Source organism: Ictidomys tridecemlineatus, chromosome 6 (assembly GCF_052094955.1).
Source record: "Ictidomys tridecemlineatus isolate mIctTri1 chromosome 6, mIctTri1.hap1, whole genome shotgun sequence".
NCBI classification, from domain to species: domain Eukaryota; kingdom Metazoa; phylum Chordata; class Mammalia; order Rodentia; family Sciuridae; genus Ictidomys; species Ictidomys tridecemlineatus.
Window position 1 is genome coordinate 10,134,247 of NC_135482.1, and position 18,109 is coordinate 10,152,355.

General features: G+C 51.6%; 1 protein-coding gene across 1 annotated transcript in view; it reads left to right on the top strand.

The window, feature by feature from the left end:
- Cacng2 (calcium voltage-gated channel auxiliary subunit gamma 2) overlaps nt 1-18,109 on the top strand; it is a 117,566-nt gene that overhangs the window by 76,369 nt on the left and 23,088 nt on the right. Inside the window, exon 2 of the mRNA XM_005322292.4 lies at nt 13,965-14,048. Coding sequence (XP_005322349.1) covers nt 13,965-14,048 — 84 coding nt within the window. The remainder of the gene's footprint in view (nt 1-13,964; nt 14,049-18,109) is intronic.

Genomic DNA, 18,109 nt, shown 5'->3' on the forward strand with positions numbered 1-18,109 from the left:
TTCTGCGAGTGAGGAGTCCTTCTCCCTTCCATATGACCAAACTGGGTCTTGCCAAACACCTGGAAATGCTAAGGCTTACATTCTGTTTGTTCTTTTTTTTAATTCAACAAAGTCCCCATTCTTGCCATAGCACAAGGATCATGAGAGCCTATCCTGAGAGCTTTACACGTACAGTAACTTCTTCACCCTTCACAAGAAATCACAAAATAGCTAATGGCATCCCACTTTACAGTAAGGAAACTGAGGCTCCAAGGGGGTACACAACCTGCCAAGACCACGTGCTCAGATAATCTGATAGTATTGGTCCTGAGTCTCTATTAAAAATAGTAGCTAACGCTCTGGGGTTGCGGTTCAGTGGTAGAGCGCTCACCTGGCACATGCGAGACCCTGGGTTTGATCCTAAGCACCACATAAAAATAAATAAAATAAAGGTACTGTGTCCAACTTCAACAGAAAAATAAATATTTAAAAAATAGTAGCTAACATGTATCGACCCGTATGAGCCTCCAATTCTTCCCCTACAGCATGGGCTCATGAATAGAATCTACCTGAGGGATTGATGTGATAATTAAATCAGGTGATAAGTGAAGTATTGGCACAGAGAGGGTTTTTAATAAACATTAGAGTCTTCCAAACCCGCTGAGAGAGAGAGAACAAAAACTCTGTAGTTCAATTCCTGTCCTCGATGCAATTCTATTAGGGAAATGACACATGAAACTTGAAATAACAAGACAAGACAGCAATACAAGAACTGTCATGAAGTCGACGGTGGTTAATTGCCAGATGAGTGATCTTGGAGGTAAAATCAGAGATGAGAGGAGGAGGAGGCAGCCCTGGACTGTGGGGACCTGGGAAGGCCTCTTAGAATCCCAGCTTCTATGGGATAGAAGAACCTTGGAGGCCCAGCCCCTGTGGAAATGCCTTCTTCAGCTTCTGTAAGAAGCAGCCAACGCTCTGCTGGAACCCCTCCAGGGGTGGGTGGCTCCCTGTGGTGGGAGCCGTTCACTGCACTCACCCAAGTCCTGGCTGGGCATCTCCTCCCTACCCACCGCCAGGCTAGGGTGACATTACCACTGGAAGGTGTTCACTGCACCCCTTGAAGTGGGCACCCAAGGGCCCCTCGCCTGGTCCCAGCCCTGCCTGTGTGTTCCCACCCACAGCCCCCATCTCTGCTCCTCCAGAATGAAATGGGCATTGTCTTAGATGGAGAAGAGGGCACAACTTCACCAGCTGGGAGAGAGGTGCTGGAAGAGGCAGAGCAGAGCAGACGGAAAGCTCTAGGCCTGGCTGGGCTGCCTGGCTCTGTGAGGCAGGCCACAGGAATCCTGAGGGCCTGGGAGCAGGAGTTTCTGGCTCAGCAAGGAGGGTGGCTAAATGGGCCTCCCCAGGACCCTGCGCCTCCTGCGTGAGACAGTTCTGCCTGCGTGGCTCAGGCAGAGGTGGTGTTTGAGGGCCCCGTCCAGCTCTCTGCAGCCACACCACCTGGGACCAAGCAATGAACACGACCCAGCAGAGGTGGGCATCTGTGGCTGGGAATCTGGGTGGATCAGGCCAAGCAGTAAAAGCCACTGGTGTCTCCTCACTTCATAGAGGAGCCTGGACTAATGGCTCCTGGTCTTGTCCCTCCAACCCGTTCCCCACTCAGGTACCAGGATGTCACCCTAAAGCACAGACGAGGTCACATTAGCCTCCCACTTACCACCCCTCAGTGGTTGGTCCAAAGTTACACTTTGAATGATGCCTCAGGCCCAGAACAAACCACCACTGCTAGCTCTTCCTACTAGCACAGACACATGCGTGTGCACACACATGCACACTCATGCAATGCACCAAGCCAACCTTCTGGTTCCAGACCTTCAAACAGGCCAAGACCCTGTCCTCCCCTGGGCTGGCTCTTGCTCTCCTCCCCAGGGCCTCCCTGCTCCCACCTTCATCTGCCAATTTCGCCTTCCTTTCCTGGTCATCTGACATGGTGCTTCCTCCAGGAAGCCCTCCTGGCAACCCACCACCACCCAGGCTGGGCCATGTCCCCTCCCCACTCCCAACAGCCTCTACCCTGCTGGCTAGCAGAGAAGTCCCCTGGAAGCCCCCGCCCAGCAGGCCTGGCATTAGGACCCAGCTCTGCACTGGCCCTAGCAGGGGGTTCTTAGGGGGTCCTTCGGCTGGCTGAAGCTCCACTGCATGTCTCTAGAGTGGAGGGCACTAGAACCTTCCCAGCAGGCTTCTGAGGACTCAAGGGCTGTGCTGAGCCCTGGCTCGTGGCAGCGGCTCCGGGGCTACATCGCCGTGGCCTTGTGGTTTTCACCTCAGGTCTTGTGCACTTCTTATTTGTCCAGGGCCCTCATTTGACCCCAGTCCTCAGGGACAGGGACTCCTTCCGCAGCCCCTCTCTATTTTGGAACCTAGCTCAACGACACCCACCGAGTAGGCCTCAGAGAAAATCCAGGACTAGTTGAAAAACTGAACTGAAAGACGAACAACTAGTCCAAGAATAAGGGTCCCAGGTCAACAGGAAGAGGACTCGGGCTCCAGCTCTCTTATGAGGGGCAGTCACTACACGCAGGGATGATGAATTTAGAACACACGACAGCATTTCGCCATTACCCACCCACCCCCGGGACTCAGTACACAGAGTCCTTTGGACAGTTCTGTTCGTAGGATCCAAGCATTGACGGCTGCTGTAACTGCCTGGCGTGGTCTCTGGAGTGTGACCCTGGTCTCTCCCCTACCCATCAGTGCGCTCCTCTGTGGGGACTGTATGTGATCTATCTGTCCCAGGCATGGGCCCCTGCAAAGGGCAAGGACATGTGCCACTCACGGGGTATCTGCTAGTGGCAGGCAGGGCACGCGGCCCTCACAATGCTGGGGTTTATGCAGTTCTACCAGCCCTCCCAGGTAGGTCGCACTCTCTCCCCGTCCGACAGCTGAGGAGACCGAGGCTCAGAGAGTGTCCCTAGTAGGCCTGCATGAAGCCAGGCAGCAGTCTCCACACCCGTGACGCTGACCTCAGATTGTCACTGCTCTCTAACACTAGGAGTTGAGCTGAATCAACTGTGTTCCCTCGTGGCCCAAGACCACCCCAGGCTTTAGGCTGGCTTCATGGGTTCCAGCTGGGGTTGGCCTGTACCCCACGCAGAGGCCACCAACCTCGTCAGTAGAGCTTTTGCTTCCACTGCAGTGTGGACCGGCCTGAGTTTTTCCTGGTTACCGTGAAACTGCACAGGGCGTATGTTCACTTCTGTCCCTCGGGGGCCTGCTCTAGTGTTAGTTCTACCCCACCCCCGGTGGGGGGGGGGTGAGCTGTGAGGTTGTGACAAGAGAGACCTGAAGTTCAGAACCCAGAGCCAAGTCCTCAGTCTTGGTGAGGTCAGGCACACGTCAACCCACCAACCAGGGAGAGCAAAGCTGACTGAGGCCAGACACTGCAGCCCCCTGCCCAGCCCCATGGTGTGGCCCTGACCACCTTCTCTGGCCCTGACCACCCCACAATGGCTGACACCCACAGATCTTGGTCCACTGACCTTTTCTGGGAGCTAGATGTTCTTCCTTCGTCGGAGGTCAAACCCACCATCTTGAGCCCCTTCCTGGCTCCCTGGTTTCCTGGGTCGAGGCCGCCCCCCGACTTAGCCTGTCTCTTTCTCAGACACACCCCTCCTGCCTCTTCCCACCTTCACAGCAACAGCTGGCACTGAACACAGGTAAAGTTTATCTGGAACAAGAGGTCATGAGGAATACTGGGACCTCTTTTTATTCATTTCATTGTCAAATAGTCAGTACACATTAGTAAGCACCTACTACACGCCAAGCATTGAGGGGTCAACTGATCATCTTCTTAAGAATGTTTTTTAAAATGTCTTAATATTCAATACACACAAAAAGGCTGTTTTAACCATCAACAAAATGAAAAGGCAACCTAAAGACTGGGGAAAATATTTGCAAAGTATCTATCTCATAATATCTAAGGCTATAAAGAAAATCCAGGGTTAATATCCAACATTAATAACAAACTCATATAACTCAATAGCGAGAAAACATACAACCTGATTTAAAAGCGGGCAAAGGACTTAAATATACATTCCTCTAAAGATGACATAAAAATTTCCAATAGGTACATTAAATAGCGCTCAGCATCACTAGCCATTAAGGAAATGCAAATCAAAACCACTCTGCAACACCACCTCACACCGTTAGGGTGGCTGTTCCCGTTAGCTGTTTCACGGCTGTGACTAAAAGACCCAACCAGGACAATGTAGAGGAGGAAATGGTTATCTGAGGGCTCACAGCCTCAGAGGTCTTAGTCCATAGAAGGCTGGCTCCACTTTTCAGGCCCCAAGGTGAGGCTGAACCTCATGGTGGGAGAGTGTGGCAGAGGGAAGCAGCCCACAGGGCCATCAGGAAGCAGACAGACGCTCCACCCCCCAGATACAAAATATATACCCATAGCCACGCCCCCAGTGAACCACCTTCCCAGCCATACCCCAGCAGCCTCCAGTTACCGCCCACCTACTCCCACCAGGGATTAACTCACTGATTAGGTTAAGGTTATAGCCCAATCATTTCTCCTCCAAACCTTCTTGCTTTGTCTCACACGTGAGCTTTTGGGGGACACCACATCTAAACCATAACAGTGGTTACAAGAAATCATAAGAGACAAGACACAATGATTGTGGGTGGATGCGGAGGAAAGGGAATCCTGGTGCGCTGGTGCGCTGTAGCTGGGACGTAGACTGGCACAGCCATCCCTGAAAACATCACAAAGGCCCCTAAAGAAATTAAACACAGAATTACTACAAAGTCAGCAATGCCTTTGGATATCCCCCAAAGGAAAGGAAATCAGCACCTCATAGAGGTATCTGCCCCTCGTTCATTACAGCAACAGCAATATGCAGAAACAACCTGGGTGTGTGTCCACGCGTGGAGCATAAAGAAACTGCGGGATGCACACGTGTGTGTGTGTGTGCGCACACACACACACACACACACACACACACACACACACACTGGAATAGTATCCAGCCTTTGCAAAGGAAGAAATCCTGCCATCCATAATGCAGTGAATCTGGAGGACATCATGTTAAGTGAAATAAGCCAGACACAAGGGGGAAAATATATATAAATATAAATATATCACATGCTTTCACTAAATGTATAATCTAAATTTTAAAAAATGTTAAATATATAGAGAATAGAATAGAGATTATCAGGGTGGGAGGGGATGGGGAGGTGTAGACAGAGGATACCAAGTAGCAAATATATAGTAGGAACTAGTGGAAAGATCTAATTGGCAACAGGAGGGCTGTCCTTGGGAACAGTGTGTTGCATTCTGGATTTTTGTTAAATAAGTAGGGCATGGCTGCTCTTGCCACAAAGCCTGAGAAACGGGTCATGGTGAGATGATGGGTATGCTCATTTGTTCTGCTACAGTAGCTGTTTTCCTGCAAATAGGCATGCATCCTACAACAACACATTGTAGATCTTAAATATACACAACAAAAATTTATTTAAAAAAATATATAAGATGAAAGACTATTTTACAATAGAAATGGGGAGAAACGGTGGGCCCTCCACATCTGTGGAAGTCACATCTGCAGTTGGCTGAAGGGAGTAGAGCACCCTCAGATTCTGGTACCCTCAGAAGACCCTGGAACATCAGTTCCCCATGAGTAATGAGGAACAACCTATATTTCTAAATGATCTATAATCTGGTTGAGGGCCAGGGGTACAGCTCAATTGGTAGAGTGCTTGCCTCACATGCATAAGGCCCTGGGTTCAATCCCCAGCACCACACACACACACACACACACACACACACACACACACACGTTTCCTCAGTCAATATAATCTGGTTGCATCTGTTCTTAATTTCATAAAAATGAAGTCATGCTGTGTGTATTTTTCTGCAGTTTGATTTGTTGGTTCAATGTTATGTTTTGGGAATTCATCTGTGTTGAACAGGTGTACCTGTTCATATACCAAAAGTAGCTATCACTTTTCTGGCGATAGAAATGTGGCTGATTCCCAGTACGATGCTGTTACAAGCTTTCTCATGTACATCTTCTTATGCATGTGGGTAAAGTTTCTCTAAGATACATTTCCAAGAGAAATTGCTGAGTGGTTGCATATACATATATCTTGATGTTCTCAAATGACTTTTTTGTTGTTGTTTTGTTACTGGGGATTGTACTCAGGGGCACTCAACCACAGAGCCACATTCCCAGCCCAATTTTATTTAGAGATAGAGACTCTTAGCACTTCACTATTGCTGAGGCTGGCTTTGAACTTGCAATCCTCCTGCCTCAGTCTCCTGAGACACTGAGATTACAGGCGTGCCCCACCATGCCCAGCTTCAAATAACTTTTAATAAGAGAAGTACCAGAAGATTCTGGTGCCCAAGGAATTCTAATATTTGAGTTCATCAAATATTTGATGTTTAGAGGCATAGAAACATGTAGCACACTCTGCCCTCATGTGTGTGTGTACATACACACTGACTGGTGCATTTGTTCAATAAACTTTTGTCAGGTAGCCATTATCATTGATTAAAAGGCACAGCATCAATGTAATAATGATTTTTCAGGACAAGAGACATACACCACTGTAAATGAATAAATCAATAGTAAGACAAACGCCAATTTCAGAAACATTGAAGTGTGCATCTAAGATTAGAACTGGGGAAAGTGTGGTATCTTCAGGACACTCTCTAGAAGAAGTTCTATCTTTGAGGAGTTTGCAGACTTGCAGTTGTTTGTTCTCAATCAACAATACCAGGAGGAAATGGCATCACAGGCAATGTGAAGTGCTGGACAGCCTTGCTAACCCAACCCAAAGCAGGGTCCGTGGAGGAGCCTGGAACTTATGAGAAATGCAGAGCCCTTGGGCCCTCTCCAGACACATTGACCTAGAATCCAGCTTAGCATGATTCCCAAGCACTTCTGTGCCCAGGAAAGTCTGAAAAGGCCTGCACAGGAGCACAGAGAGGAAAGAGTCTTTCCAGCTGAGGCAATCCAGAAAGCCTTCCTGCAAGAAGTGTCCATTAAGCTGGGTGCAGTGGTGCATGCCTGTAATCCCAGTGGCTCAGGAGGCTGAGGCAGGAGGATCTCGAGTTCAAAGCCAGTCTCAGCAACTCAGCAGACCCTGTCTCCAAATAAAATATTTAAAAGGGCTGGGGATATCGCTTAGTGGTAAATCACTCCTGGGTTTAAATCTCTGGTAAAAAAAAAAAAAAAAAAAAGTGTCCATTGAAAAAAGAAATAGAACTACATTTATTGAGTACCTGTTCTGGATCAGGAACCCATTGGGCCATTGGGACCTTCACTTCTGTTATCTGATTGAGTCTTCAGAATTAACCCCTCATCAACCCTGTGCAAGGATTAATACCATTTTCTTACCCAAAGGACACCAAGACAAAGAGAGGCCTGTAACTTTCTCAGAGCCACACAGCCAATAGCGAACAGCCAGACTCAAATGTCATATATTTTTTAGTTTGGAGCCCATCTCTTCCCTGGCAGCAAATGAAAAGAATTAATGTCACTGTGGGGACAAAGATCAGGAGCAGATACATCTGAACATTGCATGAGCAGGTGCTCCTCAAGGTCAGCCCCAGCACCAAGGACTTCTGAGAGGTCAGAAGGTGGAGCACAGAGGAAAGGGCAGATTCAGGGAAGGCAGGTGGAACAGACTGCCACCTGGTCCAACCCTACCTGGTGACTGTGCGGTACCTGGAACCCAGTAGGCATTCAGAACTAGCCGCAGAAGGAAGGAAGGGAGAAGCAAACTTACACACTGCCATGGAGCTGTCCTTCCAAACACCCAGACCAGCTGGTAGCAGGCAGTGCTGGGGCTGGGGTTCCTGCAAGGACAGAGGCAGGCGTGGCCCATCCTCCTCAGGTCTCTGGAATCCCCGCAGTCAGGGAGGGCCCTGCCAGGAAGGCAGAAAGCCAGGAGCAAAGGAGGTTTAAAACACAGAGAAAGCAGCTCCCACCAAACCCTTCATTTGCTTCACTTAAAAAATTACTTAGACAACGTCCTCCCTGCGGCTCTGCGCTCCGCGTGCCCCCACTGGCTCCAGAGCTGCGCTTTCAGCTTCTCTGAATGTGTGGAAAATAAACAGAGGCTGTGCAGCCCCTAATGACCAGGTTTACGAGGAGCTTATTGTATCTAAAGAAACAAGGCCGCTGTTGGTGTTGTGAGATATTAATGTGCCTTTGACAAAGCTGATGAACCGCCTTTTAAGCTACTTAATACCTGCAAGCCCAAGTTCCCAGACTGAAACAGGAAATTCCTGGAGGCTGAACTCCAACAGCCTCAGGCGCAGCCATTGGCCTTTTCAACTCCTGGTGGCTGGCCTGCAGTCCCCAGGCTTTGGGGCTGGGGCTGGTGACACAGCTGCCCTGCTGGGGTGGGCGGGTCAGCGGACAGTTGGACAGTCCAGGTGATCACATTTGTTGGAGAATAATCCTTCCTAGTTCCTGATGGGCATGCCTCCACCCCCCATTTCTCCAAGCTCAAAGCCCATGACTATGGGGGGAGTGGACAGAGAGACCCTGCTTGGTTTGGCCTGGCCTCTGTGGGATCTGGCCCCTGCCCCTCTCCAGCTGCCCCCTCCTTCAATCCCACCCTGCAAGTCCTGTAAACGGGACAGATCCTTTTGAAGATCTCCAAAACCACAATTCGTTGTGACTTTGCACTGCTGATCCATCACATAGGCTTGCCCTCCCTGCAGTGGTGTGCTGGTAAAGCTCAACAAGCGGCTCTCTGGGGCAGCGGGTGGGTGGGGGCCAAACTCGGTTTGTAGCCTTTGCTCATCCCTGTGGCGTATTTCAAGTTAGCAATGTCAGCCAGGAAGAACCCTCTGCCTTCCGCTCCCGTTCAGGCCCTGTGGCCCCACAGTCTGCTCTGGGGAAACTTCTCTAACCCCAGACTGTTCTCTCCTGTGGCCAGTGTTTCCTTGGCAACCTGGTTGATCTTTCTCCTTAGAAAGTGCTTCTCACCCCTCCACCATTTTCTCATCACAGCCCAACAAATGTGGGTGTGAGCGAGGGCAATGCACACAGTGCACACGCACATGCTGCTGGCTCCTGCTCCAAGTCCTGCCGGGCTCTGCCGCCTCCTCTGCAGGAGGACCCCGCAACATCCACGCACTCACAGACCCGGATGTGCGCTGTGCTCCAGCGCCCTGTCTGCCTGTCCCTGCAGCCTGCCTCCCCGGCAGCGGCTCTGTATCCACCCGAGAGAGGTGAGCTCCTGGAGGACAGGCAGGGTGGTATTTTTCCTCTGTGTCCTCAGCAGGTTGCACAGAATGGCATACATTTGGTGCCACATAAATGTTAGCTGGACTGTGCTCCCATAAGGCCTTGCACATCCCTCTATATGGCATGTGAGACCTTGCACTCATCATCACCTCGGTCAACCTAAGGGACCACTGGGACCCATCTCATCATGAAGTCTCACCTTACCCCCTGTCACATACCACTACTTGCTTGTCCCTGGGGGCTGTGTTCATCCTCTAGGCTGACCCAGTCTCCCTATCCTGTGCCCTGGAGCCCTCTGGAATTTGTTTCCCAAGGTCAGCAGAATTCCCCGCACGCACTCCCAACCTCCTCTCCTCCTGCTGGAATGGAGGCCTGGCTCTGCCCTGGGACACTTCCAGCCCCGCCACCTCTCCCTAACCCTGCCCTCTCTGAAACTCACCCCCCAGGTCTGCCCCAGCCCCCTGGGTGCCTTCATTCACAGATCCCTGGCTCCCTCCCAGGCGCCCCCTCATCCTCTTGCTCACTCCTCTGCCTCCTCCTGTAGTCATCCTTGGAGATGCCACAGTGGCCAGGCAAGGAACAAGTTAGAAACCCTGCACTCCGGGACCCAATGGCTGTTCCTCCCACAGGGAAGCTGGGGAAGCATCTGGGGCCGCTCCCCTGTCAAATCGTGGCCAGACAGGGCCATCATTTAGTTTGTGTGGCCTCATCATCAAAAGATCACACCAATAATTTCTAAAAACCAACCAATGATTTGGGGCTTATTAGAATAATTTGATGAATCATTTGCACTTCAACTTTTTAACTGGGTAGGAGAGTCCTAATTCATTCTTGATGTACAGGGAGCGTAAGAGCGAATGTTTCAGTCTCGTCTTTATATTGATTTATACAACCTTTCTGGTTGCCACATACTTTCAATACCACCCCGGCCTCCACCTGAGCCCCCAAGTTCATGGTCTTGCCTTGACCTTGGCATTGCCAATAGCCAGAGGCCCCTACAGTCTCTTTCACCTCCCACTCTCTGAACATTACATCCCACTTCTGGCCTTCTCCCCGAGCCTGACAATTCCTCAGCCCCCACCCACCCAAGATTCCCAGTGCATGGACATCCTTCCCTGGCTATTCAGCACCCACTTGCCCATCGGGTCCTGTCTCCTGCTGCCCAGCTCAGAGGCTGCCGTCCATCTCCTAACTGCTCCCTGCCCCTCCCATCTGGCCTCACCTCCCAGCCGCCTCTTGGCCACACTGCAGCTGCACCCCAAAAGGGCTGGAGGAAACCACAGAATCTCAGAAGGACCTCAGGCCACCAACACACACACCTGATGTCATGCACACACATAAGCGTGTGCCTGGCCCTCTTCCTCACCCTCCACTTCCCTTCCTCCCCTCCTCACACTCAGCTAAAGGCCCTGCTTCCCACTGTGTGAGGGAAAGGAAAGTAACGAGAAGAGCTGTGTCAGTGAGGGCCACCGTCATGGGTGCCCCAGGGCTGCCCGCCCTCCCTCCCCACACCACCCTCCACCCTTGCTCTCTGCAGGTCATCCCTCCTTCCTCTCTACTGGAACCACCCCATGAGTGTCACAATGCCTTCCCCTGACACACAGCAGCCAGCACCAGCCAACAAGTCACGGACACCCCTGAACACAGTACAGGAGGCTGGAGGGAGGTTAGGAAAGGGAGACCGCAAAGGAGGTGGTGCAGCCCAGAAAGGAACGCCAAAGGTCCTGTGGTAGGAGGGAGTATAGCTGGAGAAGGAAGAAATGTAAAGAGAGGGACAAGGTTGTTGGGAAGTGAGGCCAAAGATAGAGAGGGCAGCTGACTGAAGATGCTAGAGATGTTGAGATTTCCCCTAAAACCTGGGACGCTGCAGCATTTGAAGCTGGAGCTGGCATGATCAGATTTGCATTTTCAAAGAATCCTTGTGATATGCAGGGAGGTGCTGTCCACTGGAGACAGGGACAACTTCGAGGGATGCTGAGGCCCTAAAACAGGAAAGCTGTGGTGATGGATGGGAGGGGCAGTTGGGGGAGATGGCGGGATGATGAACTCACTGGTACCTCTGAGGACCAGACTCCAGGGACACCCGTGAGTTGGGGCTCAGGAAAGTCAGGTCCTTTTTAACACCCACCAGACTGAGAATGGCAGCCCCCACCCAGGTACAGGCCTCTGAGGTGACACCTGAGCTGCTCATGACTTCCACAGCCTCTCCACGCACATCTCCTGGGCCCCTCTGTGCCAGGAGCCACCTACCCAGGCACGAGTAGGGCACGCCGGGTCCCGGGAGCAGCTAGGATGGGTGGGGAGCGGTGTGGGCAGTGCCACCCACCAGGATGGAGGTGGGGCCCTGGAGAGAGACGGAGGCGTCACCCTCCAGCCCTCGGTTCCAGAGCTCTGTCCCCAATTTGCTGGGCGCCTCGGGGCACATCAGTGCTGCTGTTCGCCTCCTGCACCCAATTCCTTATAAAGACGCCTGGCACTGAGCTGGTGCTGACGGAAGATTTGTCAGACTGAATTGAAAGAAAATGAAAGTGCTTTGCAAAGTGCTTTTCAGCTACGCTGATTTGTAATTTCAACAATCAGGGGAATTTTTTATCTTCTTAACAGCTGGTAGGAGGACTCTTCTCCTGGGGGGCGGGGGACCAGATGCAGAGATGGAGGGAATAGGTGCTGGGGGTGGCCAGGCCTCCTGTCCATGCCCAGATGCCAAGGGCAGAGGGCTGCAGCAGGGGGTGAGCAGTTGTGCCAGAGGATGGCCTGCCCCAAATACTTACACAAGACATCTGCCCCTGGGGTCCATTTTGACCCCACAAAGCTTCAGTACAGTGACTGGAAGTCCCAGCATGCTCTGGGGAACTCTTTTTCTTGAAGTCAGAAAAGAAGGTGAATTTGGTACGGGGACAGCCCATGTGTGAATGGGGTCCAGGGGGTCTTCTCTGTACTAGGTAGCACATACTAAGAACCAGAAAGGCCTGAAATGCTGCTCTTCCTGTCTGAAACATGACACGCCCGAACACCCAGTTTGAAAGTACAGGCTAAGTGTCCCCTACCCAAGACACTCAGCCCCCGAGGTGTTTTGGATTTCAGACTTCTTCAGATTTGGGGATATTAGCATATACATAATGAGATCCCTCTGGGTGTCATGTGCACCACGCACTCGTAACCTGGAGGTAACTGTGTACATAAGATGCTTTCTGTGGCCAGTGCTTTGGCCTTGACCCCTCACAGGAGGTCAGGTGTGGAGTGCCACTCAGGGTGTCATGTGGGTACTCCAAAAGTTTTGGATTTGGGAGTCTTTGGGATTTGGATTAGGAAGGTCCGAGCTGTATGGATTCGATGTACAGGGCTAGATACCACCGTCTGAAAATTCTTGGATGCGTGGCACATGATGAAACCTGCACCCACCTAGTCAGATATGGAATCTCAGGAATCTAAGAGAGTGAACTGCTGACGGCTTCTGAGGACTGTACTCATTAGGTAACACTGGCTCCTGTCATAGGAGACCCTCCTCAGTGGTTGAACAGTTAAAGTTTGTTGCTCTCTCACACCTGTGTCCCCAGGACTGGATAAATGCCCCAGGCATGGTTCCGAGCCCCGTGTGTACCTTCAGACAAGAAAACAGTCAGGTCCAGGAAGCTGGGCTTGACCAGACAGTTGGACCACTGAGCCTGCATCTGGCCCTGGCCATCCACCCCAGCACGGGTCCGTTCTTTTCTCATTCAGAGGACATTAACAGGCATTAGTGGCCCCCGCTGATGCTGAGAGACCACACGCATGCAGCAGACCAAAGCTCCTGCTGTCCGGAAGCTGACACTCTGGTGATTATAAATTGGATTCTATTCATTGATTCGTATGAGGGTTGCTTCAATGGTTTGCTGATTCACTCAGTGAACCCTGATGAGAGCCCGCTGGGGCCTTGCCTTGGAGTTTGGCCCTGGGCAGGTTCTCAACTGCTCAGCAATCACCATGGAAATATTTAGAGTCCAAAGACCTTTGTTTGGACCCTGATTGCAGCTTCTTCTGGACACAAGTACTTATTCAGATCAGGGAGTGTCCCTGAGCCTCAACCTTTACATCTGGAAAATGGAGTGGCAACATTCCTCTTTAGAGGCCTCTGGCAGAGCCAAAATGAGCTGTAGTTTAAGAAGGTGAGGGGAGCCCAGCCCCCAGTGGGGCCTCAACCCCTGGAAGCCTCAGAGCTGCTGGGGCCCACGGTGAATTTCACATAATTACAGATGGGAATGTGCTCGAAGCTCCAGGGAAGGGCCAAGGGAATGTCTCCACATCACTCTGGGCTCTGCCTTCTTTGGAGAGCTGTCTGCGTGCGGCCTTCTCACATACAAAATGCAGGCTGACTCCCCGCCGAGCCGGGACATCGAGTCAGGCCACTAAGCAACCAGCAGCATCCCCAGCACAGTCCCCAGCCCAGAATCAAGCCCCCCGCCACTGCCAAGCTCCAGCTAATCCTCAGAAGCTGCATCGAAGGGACCAGGGATGGAAGGCAGGGTTTTGAAGTTTAGCTTTAGATCCTCTCCGCAGAGCTGCGGGTGGGTGTGTTTTGATCCACCAGGCCGATGTCCAAAAAGACAAAGCAGCGATACCTTCCTTGTGGGGAGGGGGAGACTTGGGTGAGCTTCAGAAGAGCAAGAAGTCGGAAGGGGCAGGGGCTGAGCCCGCACACTCCGTTCTCATGCGCTCCTTCCCCTTGCTTTGCAGGGAACTTCAAAGGCCTGTGCAAGCAGATCGATCACTTCCCAGAGGATGCAGATTACGAAGCTGACACAGCAGAATATTTCCTCCGTGAGTCACACAATTTTTCAATCTCCCTCCAGGTGGTGGTCCTGTGCTTTGAGCCCTCAGAGAGCCAAAGGTCTATCTAGAGGCCCTGGTTACAGCAGAAAGCAAAAAAAAAAAAAAAAAAAAAAGATCTGCACCTGGCTCCTTTCCAGCTTTTAGGAGGGCAAAGCTTTGTGCATGCTGTTCCCTGTGCCCACACACCCTTCCCTCCCCTTCTTTGTCTGGCAAACTCCTACTCAATAATCTCCAGGTCTCAAGGGAAACACCTCCTTCACTAGGAAGTTCCCCTGGGCCTCTCCCCAGGGGTTCCCAGAGCAAGCACTTTATCAAGCTGTAGGTTCCTTTATGTGAGTAACAAGCCCCCGGTTCCGCAGGAGGAGGGACCCTCCCTTCTTGTCCACCTTTATAGTCTCAGCCCAGTGCAATGCGCACATTAAGAATTCAATAAATATTTCTTGCATAATTGAATGCGGAAATCAGACCGTGCCAGATTGGAACATCTACAAAAAAAAAAAAAAAAAAAGCAAAAGAGAGACATTTTTTTTCTTCCCCCGCAAGTCAAATCAAAGTTAAATCCTGATGTAACAGCTGTGATCTTAAATCCACCTGAGACATATTATCAAGAGAAAGCATTTTGAGGCCCCAAGGGGCCTCCAAAGCTTCAAGCATCAGCTAAAACTAACAAGGCTGCCAACTCCCGGAGAAGGGATTTCCCAGAGAGGAGCTGAGGGTCCTTGAGACCTGGATGGCGGAGCCTGAGGCTCTCACACCAGCTCTGAGGTTTGGTGTCCTCCCCCGGAGTGACCTGCCTCTGCCTCCCAGGCCTGGCCTCCTCCCCTCCCCCACAGCAGAGTGGTGACCTTCCCCCTCGGATCCCTTTTATGAAAAATGCAGGAAGCATTTGATGATGTGGATCGGCCCTGTCTCTTTCAATAATGACTCCTTGCATCAAGCCCAGCTCACAGGTGAGCCTGGAATCGGGTTTCATTGGAACACTGTCAGCCAGGAAGCTGGGGAGAGGGAGGAAGGGAACACCCGGAGAGTTATGGATTTTATTTTTTTAAAGGGGAAAAAGAAAACCTCATACCACACTCGCCACTTCCCTTTCTGAATTCCCTCAAGACAGTATTCTTAAATGGAAGTCTCAAAAGGGCCACTTGGTCATTGTTACCTGTTACACCTCTGGAGCTCTTGCCAAGCCTGATCTTAGCAGAGGAGCCCAGGGGGTGTAGTAAATGTGGATTGAGCACCTGCTGTATGCCAGACCCAGTGCTCAGTGATGAGGAGACGGAGATGGACAAAAAAAGACAGTCCCTGGCCCAGGAAGAGCAGAACCAACAGGGAGGATCCTCAGAAACAGCTCCACTAGGAGACACAGCCTGGCAAAGATGTAGAGGTGACCCAGGGCCAGAGCCACAGTGCTGGACCCGGCCTCACCTGGTGGAGCACAGTACCCTGTGACACCCTATTCACCAGGAAGTACCTTGAGGTAGGAAATTTGTCTCATTCATTACAGCACCTAGAACCAACCCTGGGATCTAGTAGGTGCTCAATAAATGCTTTTAATTAAAAGAAAAATAAAGATACAGGAGTCTTCCATAGCAATTCCGGCCAGCTCTATGCCTCAGTTTCCTTAGTGCTAAAGAGAGAAGAGCTTCGAGCTTGGTTTATCTGGGTATATAGACTGCACTCTCATTAGCCACGTGGGAATCCCAAGGTCCCATTGGACTTAGCCCAACAATACTTCTTGAGCACTTATAACAGGGGTCAGCATACTTTTTTTGTAAAGGACCACACAGCAAACATGTTTGACTTTCCAAGTCACACAGTCACCTCCCCATCACTCAATCACTCAGCTCTGGCAAAAGCAGCCATAGGCAACACAGAAGCAAATGAGCATGGCGTGTTCCAGCTGAACTTTATTTACAACGATGGGCAGCAGCCTGTGTTTGACAGTTTGCTGACACCTGATCTATAATATGCTGGTGTTGGACTAGATGACAAAAATGATTTTTTTGCGGGCGGGTACCAGAGATTGAATCCAGGGGCACTTAACCACTGAGCTGCATCCCCAGCCCTTTTTATTTTTTATTCTAAGACAGGATCTTGCCAAGTTGCTTAGGATTTCGCTAAGTTGCTGAGACTGACTTTGAACTTTCAATCCTGATCCTCCTGCCTCAGCCTCCCAAATAGCTGGGATTACAGGCATGCATCACCGCGCCCAGCAACAATGATTTTTTAAAGCTGAAAGTTCCTATCATTCTCCAAAATTCTAACCTGATTGGCAAGAAAAGAGGGAAGAATGGCATCATTTTTCCAGAACCCCAATCCCACTGTTTATGCAGACCCTATCCGACCCCCCACTTTGATTTGGAAGCCCGTCTGTGGGCTTCCCCTGCAAGTGACTCCATTCCACATTTGGCTGCAGTATTGCTGGCTCCAGTTCATCACCCCCTAAGACTCTGAGCACAGAGCCCAGCAAGGAACTGGGGCCCAATAAAGCACTTTGTTGCTCAGCAAGGAAGTAAATATTTGAATGAATAAGTAAGTCAAGGTCAAATGCCATGCAGGTAACAGGGGCTTCCAGAGGAAGAAGCAGATGGCCCAGAGGTAGGCGGGGTTTCTCCTGAGGTGGGTGGGGTTTGGCACAAGGAGGTGGGTGGGGCTGCTCCTAAAGGTGGGCGGAGCCTGAGTCAGCCCTGTGTTCGGTGTGTCAAACCCAGGGGCACAGTACACCTGCCCTGCCGGAGGCCGTGAAAGGGACAGAAGCAGCCACTGCCCCTGAGCCATAACCTTCTGGAAACAGATCCTTGGATCTAATTGTTTCACACAGGAATTAGAGGGAGCCTGCCCCCCAGCTCTCTCGGAAGAGGTCTTTCTAAAAGGGCTCTCTAAAAAGATGTCACCAGAGCTAAGAGTTAGACCCCAAAAGATTCACTCATTTATTCACCCACTCACAAGGTATTCAGCAAGCAGTTACTATGTGCTGACACCATTGTCAGTACTGGGGATTCCAGGGTAAACCAAAAAAGCAAGCTGGTGCCTCCCGGAATGTTGCATTCCCAAGGCGGAGACACAGTAGGCGAAGTGCAGGCACAGCTCCCCCAAGGTGGCTCACCTAGACAAGGTGGCCAAGACTGCTTCCCTGAATAAAGAAAGAGGGCAAGGTAAAAGGACTTTGGGGAAGGAGTGCTGGAGGAAGGCAGGGGCAGAGGCCTTAGAGAGGAGCCATGCACCCCATCTGCGGCCAGAGAGGAGCCAGGCTGGTCAGAGCACAGCCCAGGCACTCGAGGGCCTGGGGACAAAATCAGACCCCCTTCTAGGTGTTGATGTAGCAAGTGCAGCCTGGCCGCCCTGGAGGAGGGGGTGATGAGAGCAACTGAACCCTCAGGGAGGCTGGGGTGCTGTTCAGTGGTCCGAGCAAGAGGCAAAGGTGGCGTGGACCAGACGCTGGCCATGGCAATGGTGAGCCCAGGCAAAGCTGGCCGGAGCGGGGATGGCCACCAGTCAGGGTAGGTGGTAGGCAAGGAACTGCTGGCAGAGGGCAGTGCACTGGGTTCCAGAGGACAGTAGAGGACTGGGAGGAGGACAGGGGCCAGGAAGGCAGGGACCCAGTACAGTGGAAAGGATTTCAACCGAGAGACCCTGTCTGCCCACAGCTCCACCTTTGACCTTCCGTGAGCAGCCTGCCTCTGACTCAGACGGGCTGCAGGCTGGTGGGTGGGCTCAGAAAGGCCGCTAGAGCTCCTGCTGCTACCAAGGTCAAGGATGACCTTCAGTGTGATCTGCAAAAATTCCAACCCCCGTGCCCTGGGGGCTATCACCCTCTGAAATGGCCCAAGGCCTGAGGTGTGCAGGCATGGGACATTAGGCCTTGCCAAATGTGCTGTGGCTCCTAGGACCCCTTGGCTCCTTGGGGCCCAGCGTCCTGGTGCTGGAGAGGGAGAGGGAAGTCTAAATAGAGTGAGCCCAGCCCTGAGCTGCTGCCCCTGCACCTCTCTGAACCTATCTCCCTGACTGGAAAAAGTGGGACATCACCCACCAAACAGGATCTGCATACCCGC